The sequence below is a fragment of the Carassius gibelio genome, chromosome A11 (genome assembly GCF_023724105.1).
Source record: "Carassius gibelio isolate Cgi1373 ecotype wild population from Czech Republic chromosome A11, carGib1.2-hapl.c, whole genome shotgun sequence".
Taxonomy (NCBI): domain Eukaryota; kingdom Metazoa; phylum Chordata; class Actinopteri; order Cypriniformes; family Cyprinidae; genus Carassius; species Carassius gibelio.
This window is the reverse complement of record NC_068381.1, coordinates 7,360,664-7,376,749: the sequence shown is the minus strand read 5'-3', so window position 1 is coordinate 7,376,749 and position 16,086 is coordinate 7,360,664. Positions and strand designations below refer to the sequence as shown.

At 36.7% G+C, this 16,086-nt stretch overlaps 1 protein-coding gene across 1 annotated transcript in view; it reads right to left on the bottom strand.

Moving 5' to 3' along the window:
• Window positions 1-2,482: 2,482 nt before the first annotated feature.
• LOC128022194 (protocadherin-17) overlaps window positions 2,483-16,086 on the bottom strand; it is a 61,545-nt gene continuing 47,941 nt past the window's right edge. Inside the window, exon 5 of the mRNA XM_052609502.1 lies at window positions 2,483-6,219. Within this exon, the coding sequence (XP_052465462.1) occupies window positions 5,519-6,219 (701 nt within the window). The 3' untranslated portion in view covers window positions 2,483-5,518. The remainder of the gene's footprint in view (window positions 6,220-16,086) is intronic.

Below are 16,086 nucleotides of genomic sequence, written 5' to 3'. Positions count from 1 at the left end.
AGCATGAGCTAGTTTTTCAAAATGTGTGTGTGTATATATATATATATATATATATATATATTTTTTTTTTTTTTTTTTTGTTATTGAAAGCAGCAGAAATTAATTACAGATATTTATTTAATCATAGTAGACATTTTACTAGTGCCTGTTTATTTCATTTTATAATTGTATTTATTAGTCACATGGCATTTGCAGCTTATTTGAATGGCTCACAACAACCTGGCTTAACTCAATTGGCATACCTACTATATTTTGCACACATATAGTATTATAGTATACTTTTCTTAGCGAGTGTTGGCAGGCTGAGACTATTTCGGGTAACTAAAAGGTTTAGTCAAACACAGAAACTATAGCTCTCTCATGCACACACGTTGACATGAAGCATCCACCAGTGCTTGCCTCTCACATTCATGAGCAGTACAAAATTAACTTTAACTAAAGGTATAAAGGAATAAAAAAGAAACAAACCGAGATGAGCGACAAGCAGGGAAGTTATTTCTATCTGTGTGGCTTCGGTTTAAAGTGTTCTTAAGAACCTTGATGTCTCTTGAAGGCGTTGTTCGTGTAAATGAAACTGACTGAACCGTGGCAGTGCGCTGATCACAGAGAATCGTCTCAGTAGAAAATAAAAAGTGCTTGTGTCACACACCACTGCGAGATCTGAGATGCAGCCGCTGTGCTGTGTATTGTTATTTGTTGCGGTCGTGTCAAGTGCGTTGGCATGTCAAACTCATCACTATGTTTGAAAAATATATAAAAAATCCTCATTTAGAAATGAACACAGTGCTTCTCTTTCACTTTCTCACAACAAACTGCTTCTCTTTTTCCCGGGTACTGATAAACCCACTGTGCAGAAAAATAAAGAATGAAACTAGGAAAGTCTAGGAGTACATCCTTTGATACAGGAAAACAGATGCACGGGGTAGAATGAATAAATATATAAATAAATAAACAAGCCAACAAATAAATAAATAATGGAACAGACACGTTTGTGTCTTTACAGAAGATGAGAGAAGTTTCTTTTCCCGCTCCCAGAGGTCGATGTGCAGGTCGACCTGTGTTTAACGCACACCGCGGGCAACGCCTTCTGATGACATAAATAGCCGATCTTGAGCATGATTTTCTTCCCCTTGGTTTTTTGTCTTCCTGTTTCTTTTGTGATCGTGGCAGCTCATTTTAGTCACAATGCGGCAAAACTTTTAGAAACATAACATAAAACTGGAGTTCATTTATGAGGAGTGCTTTTTCATTAAATTGCTGTGCCTGGGAATAGTACAAATCCCAAAGTACACTGTGTGGGCAGGGTACCGTTCTAATAACACAAATACATAGACATATATATGTATTCATATATTCATTGTTTATATTCTCATATTCCATGATGTGAGCAGAGTGCACAAGGTCATTATGAGCATTAGAAGCTGAACTGGATGGATAGATTGCGATACCAAAACTGCTAAAACTGAGCTCCATTTGACATAGAAAACACAAAAGCGTTCCGAAAAAATCTGGCGAGCTTCCTCAACGGGAACATTTATGCTGCTGATGCATAGGTTGTTGCAAAAGCCATGTTTAATTATGTTCTCTTCGTTTTGGGTCATATTCAAAGGCAGCAAGTATGAAACACTGAATAATGCATTGAAACAAATTCAGTGAAATATATATATATATATATATATATATATATATATATATATATATATATATATATATATATATACAAATATATCCAAAATGTCAGGTGACAAATGTTTATTCTATAATTCTGTAATTAACTTTTAATACTTTTAAGTGTTGATATGCATATTGATATGTGAAATTGGTTTGTTTCTCTTGTATTAAACTTAATTGAGAACAGAGGCGGTGAGGCAACTCACTAGTTTTTGGAACAGCATAGAAGTCATAGCAAAATATATATATATATTTTTTTGTGGCAGGTTTTATGCATTGATAGAAAGAATAGAAAATATGATAAACTAAATTCATGACTTCTGATTTGTTTCATGAAACAGCATGTTCTTTTCCCAAATCATTCCGACCCTCTGAAGTACAAATGACCTTAAAGAGAATAGACGGCACCACTAAACGTTCACAAAGGATTTGCTGCTGCTGCTCATCAAATCATATATAGAGTTAGAAGGCTGGAGAGAAAAAAACAAAACCTTCAATTAACCCAAACAATGACCATTTTCGTGAAATTAGCTGCCCATAAAACAGTCTTTGTATTGCAAAAAACTACGCAAACTGTAGTCATGTGTGGCTGTTTTTAGTTTTGTATCTTGTAGACAAAAACAAGTTGCTGTTGCACATAAGCAGTCTTTTCCAACACGTGTTTAAAACAACATAACCTGTCCAAACGCACAGCAGCGAAGCAGAAAGCGAGAGCGCAAGAGTGAACCAAGAATGAAACTCAATGGAAATTAAACTCATAGAGTTTGACGACTGCTAAGGCATCAGTTGCCAAGTACAATATAAGCCCATGTATATTACAACACAACCATATATTAATTTAATAAAATACACAATATAGCTCTTTTACACGTAACAATTTGGCTCAAATGCACAGAAACGGCAGAAAAAAATCAATAAAAATGTTGTTTTGATGTAAACACATTAAATTGGATACATTTTGCACATTAAATGGTATTGTGTATAAGTGACAATGTGAAGGGACATTTTTTATTTTATTTTGTTGTTAATGTATTGTTTTTCTGGAATCGAAACAGTTTCATAAATATTTTCAACTGCGTTTTCATCCTGTGCACACCCTATTGTTTAACCCCTTACTAGTAACCCCCCTTTTTTGGCATGGAGACCGAAATTACATACCCAAAATAAAAAGGTTTCTGCTCATGATTCTTTCTGACTAGATACATAATCAACCTTTGTTCACAAAGCTGACACTTTAAAGTTTACTGTTCAGGAATCAGAATCACTCAGACTGTTATGATAATAGAGATATATAAGCTCAAACATAAAAACAAAAATAAAAATATTAAAAACATATGTTTTAAATGTATTTAAAAAAATGTTGATGTAGGAAATGAGTTTGAAAACACAGTGTAGCTAAGGCCACAAGTCTTCCAAGACTTCATAAAAAATTTCATAATCGAATCTGTAAAACTGTGAATTTTATGAAATATTTTCTAAGGCCATGTCATGTGTGTTTTTAGAGAAGGCTAATCAGATTGATTTATGGCCCTTGTCATCTCTGTAAGATCTCACATGTAAACATTCCTGTGCTCTTTGTGTATGTTTCACTGTTGAAAACTGCCCGAATCATGATTGTATTGTTCTCACCAAACGGTTCTTTCACACCTCCGCCAAGTATGACACATTATCCGCATTATTCTTTTATCATTATTCTTTTGTTTTTATTCCACCTTTATTAGCCTTGATTGTGGTTTTTCAGGCTTTACAAAGACACAAAGCAGCGATCTCACTTCAGTCTCTCTTTGCATTTAGCCCTTATTTATCAAAAGTCTTACTATAAAAATACAACAAAACATTTTCTTACGACCTTACGTGAATTATTGAGACAAAAATGCATTATGAAGAAGAAAAGCACCTGCTATTAGTAGCATTGGTGCTAACGTTAGCATCAAGCTACATCTGATAATTTATGAAATTATTAGTACACTTTTACTCAAAACTCACTTTAAACCCCGATCGAGTGTTTATAATAACTTCCTTTAGCGATCAGGGGCGGAATTTGGTCGTTTACTGTTGTAAAAATATGTTATTTGTAGCCTTTTTCATCGCTGCACAAGTTAGCATTTCCGATGTACATTTTCGATTTTTTTTATAAAAACGCCCCAGATCTCAAGAAATTCTCATACCAAGCTTTACTATCGTAATCGCGGGTTTATTATTCGGATATTTTGTGTGTACAGAGGTGTTTCAGTGTTGTTTTGGCCAGATAACTACCAGGAAGTGTGCAGGAAGCATGTGACACGATGGGGCGGTGTCCAGATATGAAACTCTAAGATTGACGTTTGAAAGACCCAATCAGAGTCTGAGTCACACACCGCACAAGCTGTGACTACTGCACGCACACACAGATCGCTGGGAGAGGCTGTTTATCATCTGATCGCGTAAATCCGTGGAAAATGAATAGAAATTACGATTCTGTCTGAAGAAATATGAAGTAAACATCAGTAAATATATCCATATATCTCCGCAGATATGCATCTTTGGTCTGTAAATCCTTATTGACGCTGTTCAGTGAGTCTATGTGAACACAAATAAACCGCTTTTGACGTGACTGAATATAAGTGAGTTGTGAATTTCTATTCAAAATGTGGCATAATACGGATTTATTATTTTGCACTCCTGACATAAATCACTAAATATCTGTCACTGCAACAATGTTTTATCAAAATATTGGTCAAATATCGAAGCTAGAGTCTTTAAACTTTCCATTGATGCACAGTTTGTCCAGATGAAGTAAGACAGTGATGTTTAATGTGCTGTGAAAGTGAAACAATAATAAACTGGGGCCGTCAGCGATGCTTGCACGCAAAGGGGTTAAGATTGTTTTTTCCCCCCACCTTTGTTTTTTTTTTTGCTTTTTTTTTTTACAAAATGTATAAATATTTTCATTGTTATCTGGACAATATACATAAGTTCATATATTTATATATATATATTAATCTATATGTATATATATAGATATATCTTTTCACAGTTGAAGAAAATTGTCCCTAATATACAAGAGAGTGACTGTTATAACTTAACGTCAGACACGTGGAGAGTCACTTTAAAAGTAGTGAAAAGCTGAAGACAGATGATCACAGAGGACCAATAAGTGAGCAAGAGTAACAGGTTCACCGTTCTGGAATGTTCCATATGTACGTATACATGGGGGAGGGCACAGTATACACATGATTAAAAATGACAGGTGAAGAATGGTTACATTTCATAATCAACCCTCCCCACCCGCCCTAAAAATTCATGGCCCCACACACCCTCAGAGTTTGCTGATATCATTTGTACTTATGCTGATATTACAAAGCCAATAAAAGTTAAAGAGAGTGTCTTTGTCTTGGTGTGGTCCAACCATTCTGGGGCATCCGATGCACCCCAAACCCTTTTGACTTGCGATTGTCAAAACAAACCATTTTCGTCCATCCCTTCTCCTACAAAATTCCCTGTAGGGGAAGGGTGGGACGCTCCATCTGTGGTTCAGTGACATAAAGACGTCACTGTAAGAAAGAGTTTGAAGCTGGTGGGCACTTGAAGAAGAAGAAAAAGCTCACAAGAAGCCAGAAGCAGCAACTTCTGCAACTCCGAAGAAATTCCCTTGCCACAAACAAACACAACACAGCGTCCAAATGAACGAAAGCAAACTGTTCTTTTGCTCCCTATGTTTACTCGTCAAGATCTTCACAACGTACACATGTTTTTTTTTTTGTCCTCGCAAAACGTCCTCATCTGCTCCAGCCACACTCTCTCGGAGAGCGCCTCAACTTGGTCCATGTTTCCTCCAGTGTAGTTTATTATGCTAGCAAAGTTTTTTCTACTTTCTGACGGGGGAGTTTTCATTTCCCCGACAATCCTGCAGCAGTTTGTCGATATCTCTGACCACCTGGTCTGCGTCCATGGTTCCACGGCCCATCTCTCCTCTGCCTTGCTCCAAAACGCTGTCCATTTCCACCGCCGTCTCCTGGCTGATTCGTGAACGTGCTGCGGCCAGGACTTTGGCTACGGGGTCGGAGTGAGGCAGCGTGGAGTAGCCCTGCTCTCTGTTCTGCTTGTTTGGGGAGATGTACTGTCCATCTGGGGGTCCGTAGTGGCTGGTGCTGGGCTTGCTTTCAGCTCCGTCACCCATACCTTTGGCCGAAGAGCATGGGGAACCAGTATTGCAGCCTTTGGTGGGGCTACATGAGGCAGACGGGACCTCCTGCAAGAGAGGGCTGAGGGCACGTTTGGTCTTTAGGTAGGGTTTAACATTTGCCACGAGGATGGTGTGGTCCCGACGCTCCTTTCCGAATGTGCAGAAAGTTTTTTTGCCATTGGGGTTGCAAACCGTCTCATAAGTTTCGGTCTCCACTGCGACTGCCTCCATGCCTGCTGGTACGAAGAGGTTGGTGCGGTAGTCCGAGCCCTCGCCTTGGGGAGTTCCCGCTCCTCCGGCTCCTGTGGTAAACTGGGGCATCCAACAACGGTCAGAGTGACCGAGCACTCGACACTCTTCTGTGCAGTTGACACAATCCTCCTCTGGAGAGAGAAAGAGAGAGAGAGAAAAAAGATAAATTTTGGCTTGTAATTTAATTAATAAATAACCATGTGGAAAGTTAAACAGAAAAAGTTAAGTCAAATGTAATTTAAACTCAAAAAAATTCAAAGATTATTCGTCACAAATGAATAAATGTCATCAGGGCAAAAACATCTTGTCATAATGTAACACAATGTTTCCTGCACCATTTTTAAGCAAAGCTGAATCACTAGAACCATTTACAAAATAAAGACATTTTACCGTAGTTGTGAATGTGAGTTTGCAGTCTTAATTTAATTTGGTGAGATAAAATGACAGTGAACCGGCACAATGAACATTCACACAGAATGAGCGATAGAATCTGATTCGTGAACAAATGACTCGTGTGAGCTGATGCTTTTATGAATCATTCAAAAAGACTCTTCCTCCGAATTCTAAAGAAAGGTAATCATGGTTTCCACAAAAGTATTAAGCATATAAAATATATATATATATTTCTAAAGGATATATCTTTTGACACTGAACACTGGACTAATGATGAAATTAGCATCACAAAATAAATAAATAATAATAATAATAATAATAATAATAATAATATTATATATATATATATATATATATATATATATATATATATATATATATATATATATATATATATATATATATATATTTATTTATTTATTTTTTTACAGAAAACAGTTGTTATAAATTCAAGAACCTCATATATATATATATATATATATATATATATATATATATATATATATATATATATATATATATATATATATATATATATATATATATATATATATATAGGTCTTACCAACCAAAAAATTCTGAAGAGTGATAAAGATATACACACACACACCACAGCCAAGCTAAACAAAGAATCAGCCTGCTCTCCTCCCATCATGCTCATGCATTCTACAGTACATCCTCCCTCTTTCCTCACCACACCTCTCAGTAGAACAACAATAGCTCAGTTTTGGCAAAAAGTGTGGCACTGTTATCATAAATTTATGTTACTGGGCTTTGAAGCTATCCCAAGGCAGCCTTTCCATATCACAAAGCCAAGTTTCTAATGCAGCACTGCATGTGTGTGTGTGCATCTTCACTCCTTTCATCTCAGCTCAGAAGAAACCACATTTTGGATTATTTGTGGCTGTTCCGATGGTGTGTCAAAAGGGTCCAGGAAAGTGAAATGGATTAAAAATTATGTTTTTTAAGATGGGAAATGAAGGGGTGGGGGCGGGGGTTAACAAAAGAGAAAACATGAACAATTAAAGTAAAAAGAAAAAAAGTGAAAAGGAAAGTGCAGCTGTTGTCCTGTGAATATAAATGCTCAAAGAGCTCAAGTAAATCTGAGACCCGGGTCGTGAACACATGCAGACCTCACACACGGGACCCCGTGTCATTAGTTCAATGTGCATTTGACAAGAGAAATTCAGTGATTTGAGCAGAACAAACAAAAGACTAACATCTATATTTAATAGTTTAAAATGATGTCTCTCTTTTGGGAGATGAAAACATGGAAACACAAACAACCTCATGAATCTATGAGAAGAAACATTTTCAATAGTCTAGCAGTCATCATTCACCCAGTTTAGACCTTAAAAATTGTCTTGGAATAACATGATAGCGGAAAAATGACTATAGCATAAATGCTAGAAGAATCTTCATTTGTGGTATTGATTTCCCGAACTGTAATTCCCAGCAATATTAATCTATCCTTCACCTTAAACACTGCATGAACAGATTAGAAACTTTTCTTATGAAAATGTAATTTTGTATCTCACTTTCATCAATCGTTTATTGCTCTATTTTCACGTCGCTTCTGTTTTCATTTTTCTTGAAAGAAACACTGGGACACAGTAATTCATAAAGCCAGTTAAAGTTTGAGAGCACTGTGATTTAGAAACGGATCCAGACAGATGTACTAATTTTCCTTGGATGACATTTACAATGCATATTGAAATACAGGGATATTCAGCTTGAGGAAACAACAGTTTATTTTCCTTATTCATTGGAAGTGCATTAATTCTCTGTGCTAAAGCGTTCATGGCTAAATTGTTTCTTTCATTTGTTTCTGGTCTGTGGGGGTTTTGCTAACCTTGAAAAAGTTTTTAAAGTCCCCTACCCATTCTCAATGGTAATGGTACACTGCACCTGTTTCTCCTGAGGTCAAAATATTTATTTTCAACACACACAGACATCTGCAAGGAAGTTCTGTATCGGGCCTAAAACAAAACCTAGGGGGGCACCTAGGGTTTTGTGCCATGTATGACGCCTGTTTGCCTATTTGTAGGGTCAGCAGGCTGGTACGTCCTCATGGACACTTTCTACAAGAGTATGAAAGGACAGGGGTAAGTACTATATAAGAGGGGAGAGAGAGAGAGCTTGACATTTAGCATGTGGTGCTCTTCTGTTGTGCGAGAGAAAGACAAAGGCTAGTCCTGAGTGGCACGAACTAGCATGCATGACAAGGTGAGCAAGAACATGCTGTCCACTTTAAATAATGAGATCTCCCACACACACACAAACACACATAAACACACAGTGTCCTCTTCAGATCCACAAAGGCTTTGAACTTGAGCTGCTTTGCTAGATTTTTCAGCTGCTTATCATCCCCAAATATAAATTAGCATGGATATGCATGTAAAAAAATAATGCCTGTGTGCATATGGGAATATCTTTGTATTTCACACTTTCACACATCACCGTTAGATGCAAGACTAGCAAAAGAAACATTTACACAACCGTTCAAAAGTTCAGGGTCAGTAACGTTTTTTAGAGATTAATATTTTATAAATATGAAATATTTCTTCAGCATATTAAAATAATTTTTGATAGTGTCATATGACATTGAAGACTGGGTAATGGCTGCTAAAAAAATATTACAATTTAATAAAAATATATTCGATTTGAATATGTCATAAAATTAATGTTTTACCATAATTTTGATTACATAAGAATAAGAAAACCTCTTACCAACCCCAAACCTTCAAGCGAAAGAAGAAAACAACAGAAATGCATTGCTACGCTAAGAAAGCAAATCAGTTTTGCCTTCTCCAACATGTTTAGAACTGACTGCTCGTTCAATGGAAGCACAATAAAGCATAAATAATCCACTCTGACACATCTCCATGCAGCCAGTGAGGAGGAACCAATCCTTCAATAGATTATTCATGCCTGGGTGGAACAGTTGACCTTGAGACTTAGCAGGGTCGCCATGACTAACAATAAGACATGTGACACTGGCTGAGGCCACTAATTCGTCGCCAGATCCAAAGCAGGAGGCTGTGTGTGAATTATTGCCACCCCTAAACCTCCTTACGTACAGTCGGCTCACAAGGTAACAAGCTGTTTTGGGGACACTTCATTATAATGGTATTTTCTGACATCCCTGTGTTTTCTTGACAGTCCACACACAGATCTATATATTGAATGGCTCATCCTGAGCTATGGGCTCCTCATCGGCCGCTCTGCAGGAATGTCAAATCAACTGCCCAATTATATCACAAGCAGCACACACTCAACTCTGTGCACCATTTACTAGTATTCGCAGACTTCAGTTTCAGAGTGCGAGGCTTCTGCTAGCACAGCGCTTGTCCCACTCATCAAGCTAATGATGTGTGTAGGAAAAATCTCATTTTACTTTGCACACAAAGTCCCAAAGGCAGAGCAACAACCCGAGATGACTCCATATTTATATGACAGTCCTAACAGAAGGTCACATCAGAACATATTAACTACTATTTGTTCTCTCTTGCATTTGGAAAAATAAGAGTTGAGATGTCTTATATTGTTTTTACATCTGAAAGGGTTGTAGGTACTACATGACTTGCTTAATGGACTTAAGGTCTGACTCTATAATATTAGCACAACCTCTCACTATCAATCTGGAATCAACAAAATTATTCAATTAAATTACAAAATGAATTCTTATGATGATGCCATACATATGTGTGTGTATAATCGCTGACTGCTGTCTCATTTGAATCAAGTCTTACATGTAAAACTGATTAAACATACAAAATCCTGCCAACAAAACTTTGTGACTGACCACATTAATTGGACGTAGGATCACACAATTAAACACTGGGCACTGTCTCGACAGTCTAATAAGCCAGCAGCATGAGCTGACATAATGAACATAGTCCTCATCCTCACCCTCATTTGATTTTTACCCAGAGAAACTTTCCTCTGTGCCTGGTGGGTGAGAGAAAGAGTGAAAAAGACAGGAAGGAGAATCCAGGCCACTTAGAGAGTTCAAAGCCATTTAACAAACACCTCACACTCTCAGTTAAAGAGGAAGCTTTCAAATGTCAGGGTTTCTTTCTTTCCTCACTCTATCTCTCAGAAGAATTCGGGTGGCTGGGTGCTTTATTTGATTCTCCAGCTGGGATGCAGAATGAGGGAGACAGAAAGAGAGATAGATACGTAGTATATTCTGACTCAGTGCATTAAGGCCCCCTGCCAAATCTTTTATTAGCATCTCGTTTTTCAGTCCCGTCGTTCCGTTTCTCTGTGCTCATTCGCCAGTGACCCCTCCCGATCGCAGCACTGCATTACCAGCTTCCTGCTTTCCTTGATTCACACCGTGTGTCTCAGCCAACATCAATTTCCTCTCCTCCCTCCTTCTCTTCCTCTCTCAATCTGCTGTACACCACCAGCGGGCGCAAACAGGAGGTGATGATCCAAGACATCAGTTATAAATCTGTCCTTATTATATAATAATAATAATAATAATAACAACAATAATAATACTAGGCTTTAAGCCATGAAAGTGACAGTAAATTTAAATAACAGAAATGAACAAAAACATATTTTAATATGAACTCTAAATTATAAATTAAAAAATAACAAATGTATCTAAAGTGGTGGTGCAAGGAAGTAGTATATGAATGAAACCTGAAAAAAAAAATAATTTGCAAGTGTATTTGCAAGTGGTGAAAATAATAAGTGGAATAATTTAATTGTAATCCTTTTATATGACAACACAAAGGGCATAATAATAATCATAATACTACTACTACTACTACTAATAATAATTATTATTTTAAATTATTTTTTTATTTTAAATATATATTAAAAACAAATAATATTTATTTTAGAATAAATAATTATAATAATAAAAATAATTATGTTGATGTTGTTGTACAAGTGTGTACATTTTGACTATATTTTAGGATTTCTAACTTTTATGTCTTATATTTAGACAAAGTGATACCTTTACAATTTATTATTAAATTAAAACATTGGGTGTACACTTCAACAATTCATTGGTAAATATTTTATTTATGACAACATGTAAAAAATTTAAACGTAAAAAGAAAAACGTAAAAAAAAGTCTAATACAAAATTATTAAATATATTTACAATTATATAATTTAAAATATATCACAAATAAAATATATTATATTAATATAATTATTTAACAAATTATTTTGAATGAAAATATTAAAAGAGGGGAAAAAATAGAACAGCAAAAATTTGATTGATATTCGGTTGAATGTTACATCAAATATCAAATATACATCTTAGATCTGAAAAGGTGTGACACTGGGGGTGATGTGGTGTGAGGGTACATGAAAGGGCACCATCACAGTGGGGTGGGGATCGTGAACACAGGCTTTGTGTAGAAAGTGTGATACTCGCACCTGTGCCCTGGCAGACTGGGGTGCAGTTTGTAGGGGGATATACGCGTGTGTGAGTTTATGTGTAGTCAGCCTTGTACCTTAAAGGTTCACAGGGCAGCTGGAACAGGCCTGTGTGTATGTTTGTGCAGTTGAACATATCACTGCAGATCTTTCACTTATTTTTGGTTATCTATGGTTCCATGAAGAACCTTTAACATCCATATACTGTTTAAGATGAGACACTACCAGAATTTTAAGTCTTTTAGAACACAACAAACTCACACAAAATCATGTGCCTTATTGCTACTAGATACATAGCAGATGAAAACCATGGGTGATCTAAAATCGGCTCAAGATATCAAATATTTTTGATATCCCCCTACTGGATGGAGTCATAAGATAAAAGCTAAAACAGTCTGTGAGCATCATATAGTACAGGTTTTTTGGTAGCATTTTATTTTACAGTCCTGTTACTCATGTACATACTATGTACATATTATAGTAATTACAATAACTATGTAATAACTAGGTACCAACCCTGAACCTACCCCTAAACCTAACCCTACCCCATGTAGTTACCTTGTGTTACCAGAACTTTCTTAGATAAATACACTGTAAGTACACTATAAGTCCATGTAATTACACATACTATAAAATAAAGTGCAACCGTTTTTTTTATTTTTTATTATTAAATCTGTCAACTCAAATCTGCAGACTCGAAAATTAGTGTCAACTTGTCCAGACATTAAATCGGGGAGAAAATCTGGGCAAAATTCTGAAAGTAGGCACAAAGCTCTCTGTAGGTCAGATCAGCGAAAGTTGCATGACCAACTTAAACATGAGCTAAATCTGTATGCCAAACTTTTTCAGTATTTTTTATCATTAAGAGTGTACCAAGGTGCTGTTTTACCAAAGGTTTGAACTTTGATCCAAGATAAGTTGGCAGGGATGGTAAGGCAGAAAATACCCATGGACTCCAGGGAGGCTTATCGACAAGCCTCCTGAAAATGGCAAGGGAACACGGAGATGCTTTAACTAAGCCAAGGACAAATGTCTTTCGATCAAACACTCTTTTTCATTATGCATTCTCAGTTGAGCAGCAGGCAGCTAATGCCTGGTTAAGTTGCTCTAAGCCGAGGCCTCAAGGTAGCCCACCTCCAGAGTAGACACCGAAGGAGACGACTCCAAACAAACACACAAAGCCGAATCAATGGCCATTCACTCGCAGGACCTCCTTGAAGACGGAAGTTGGCGGAACGAGACGAAAGTGCAAGGCAGAGAATGGGAGCTGAAGGGAGGAGAGAGGTTAGCAATAGATGTTTTTCTTCAGGCACAGCAGGGGCTCAGCGCGGGGCTAGCAGGCCTTAGCACTCACCTGTGGGGGAAAGATCTGTTGGCCTTTCAAAGTGAATGTGCTAACCTTCACAACACACATGAAAGGGACTTTGGAGGTGGAGGGCCGGGGCAACTTTTATGGATCTCTGGACATCACATTTCAACAAAGCGTACTCTCTTGGGTGAGTGTGTACTCGAATGCGGTGAAATTAGCTCCATTATGTTCTGCATAGTTCTATGCACTTTTGTGCCTCTCCCTGAGTGGGTTTAAATGTTTGTCTGGTCGGCAACTAGTTACATATATATATATATATATATATATATATATATATATATATATATATATATATAATTCCCAGATGATTTGATTCACCCGCACCATCAGGCTCTTCATCATCAGCATCTCAGCATCTCTGATGACACTCACACTCAGATCTGTCCTCTACACTCTAGATGAGTTTACACACACTTCTAAAGATTGAGCTCGCATTACAAAATCAGCTCAATCATTTCTTCCTCACAATATTTATATTAAACCACCAATATATGCACCATTATATATGTACAAAATAAGTACAAAAGAAATAGCTGTTTATATAATTTTCTAAGTTATTAGATGTATAATATATACATATAAATATATGATTTCTGATGACGTGTACCTGAAAAAGACTGAATGAAACCGGAAGAGATGTGCACACTCTGTGGTATGCCTTTTATGTGTGCAGTAAATATTGAAGAGCTGCGGTGACTGGGGCGAGACACCGGTGCAGCTCCTCACCTGTTTGTGCATTCAGAACGCGAAAATGGTGGAAAAGTCTAAATGAAGCTTTGCAATTAGGAACGGAGGAAGTCATGCTCATGCTGGGCAAAGTTTTTTGTAATATCTTTCTAGTGAGCAGTTCACAGTCAAGCTCTCCTTTGGTTTTCGTGCCATGATGGCCCGCTGTTGCAGCCAAAGTTCATTCTTGCAAAAGATTGAAAATCCACTGCGGGATTCCACAGGCGGGAAAGAACTGGATAGCAGGTGCAGGCACACACATACAGAGAGAGAGAGAGAGAGAGACAGACACACACACACACACACACACACACACACACACACCCACACAACCACCCACCCACCCACCTACTGTGAATCAAGTCCCACTTGCATATACTATATGGCTAATTACACTAATAAACACACAAAACACCTTTTTCATTAATTGTATTAATCTGTTTTAATTTTCCCAAATGGAATTAATGCAGTATTGCTTTTTTTTCCTCTCCCCTTCTCTATTTTTCATCTCTGTTTACCTTGATATTTCATTTTCTACAAAAATACACTGATGTTAAGCCTGGAAAACACTGACTCATCCAATTACAAAAACAAACCACCAGTTTTTCAGTAATGACAAATACAAAGGTTTTAAAAAGGGGACTGTTCCTTACATGACAATTATTAAATAATCTGGAAAAGTCTATAATACATGGATATATAATATAATTATAGCTGTTAACATTCCCAATTCAGAAGTATCAGTCTTATTTCTCCACAAGAACCAAGAACCACCTAAACACACCATGTCAGTGAATGTTATGTATTATCTACTGTATATAATTTTTATTTAAATTATATTTATATTAAATTAAAAGAATATTATATTTATATTTATTATATATAATATTACATTTATATTCTTTTTCTTTTTGTTTTATATTTTCGCCATTATAGTATTTTTTGTTTGATTGTTTCATTTAAAAAAAAAAAAATTGCTTTATATTTATTTCAGTTTCAGTTTAAGTAGTAATAAAAAATAAAAAAAATAAAAAACAAGAAAATGCCTCTGCAAGTAACTGAAATAAAATAAGTATCAGTAGAAGTTTTTTATTTACTATTTTATTTCAGCTTTATTTAATAAAACTTAGAAGAGTTTTAGTTTTAGTCTACAATACAACATTGGACTAATAACTAAAAACCAGGGAAATTACATTACGACCGAAAAGAAAGCTAACCAACCAAACATGAAAAAAAAAAAAAAAACCCTGTAAACAAGTATTTCCATCATTCAAAGTCAAACAAAACCAAACCGCTGCCCTGCATGGGTCTAAATCAATGTGATCTGAGAGGAATGGTAACTGACAGTAAGAAACTCTTTTTCTAAATCACTTCCTATAATGTAAATGTCACTCTCGGTCTACGCTCCTTCTTTCCCCTGCTGTTTTCCCACAATTGGATTTAATACTTTTCCACATGTCATCACTTTGTCACCGTGATGGTTCCCCGGAGTCCCATCCGGAGGAAGGATTATACGTCTGTCAATTATCTCATTTTCTCCGAGATGCAGGCGGATTGCTGTGGCACGGCGAGCTAACCAAACACACACGCTCGATGATGTCCAATCACTCATTACTAGACACAGCAGGTGTTATCTGTACTCATGTGTACAACTTCACAGTAATAGAGATGGCTTTCACCCCATTACGTGGTGGAATGGGAGGGAAGGATGCAGGGAAGACAAAAAAGAGAGACAGAGAGGGGAAAAACTCAGATGTGACCTTTTAATGAAGACGAGCAAACAATAGATGGAGAGATGGAAGATGGAGGAGGAAGATTTAGAAAAAAAATAAGTGAAAAGAATACAGACAAAGGGTCAATGACAGACGGAAAGTGTCTTTAATCAATCCTTATATGAACTAGCATGTGCGCGAAACCCCCTCCCCATTTAATTCTATAGCACGAGTGGAGTTTCAATCAAGGATTTGATGAACGTAATCATAGTGGTAATTGATCCATTGAAGCCGGCCCTCTCAGTGTGAACATTGAGGGTCTTGGGGAGAAAGCTGTTGAATCTCATGAGTGGCTTTCAGTGGGACAGGAAGAGAGCGCAGCCAGATCCCTCTCTA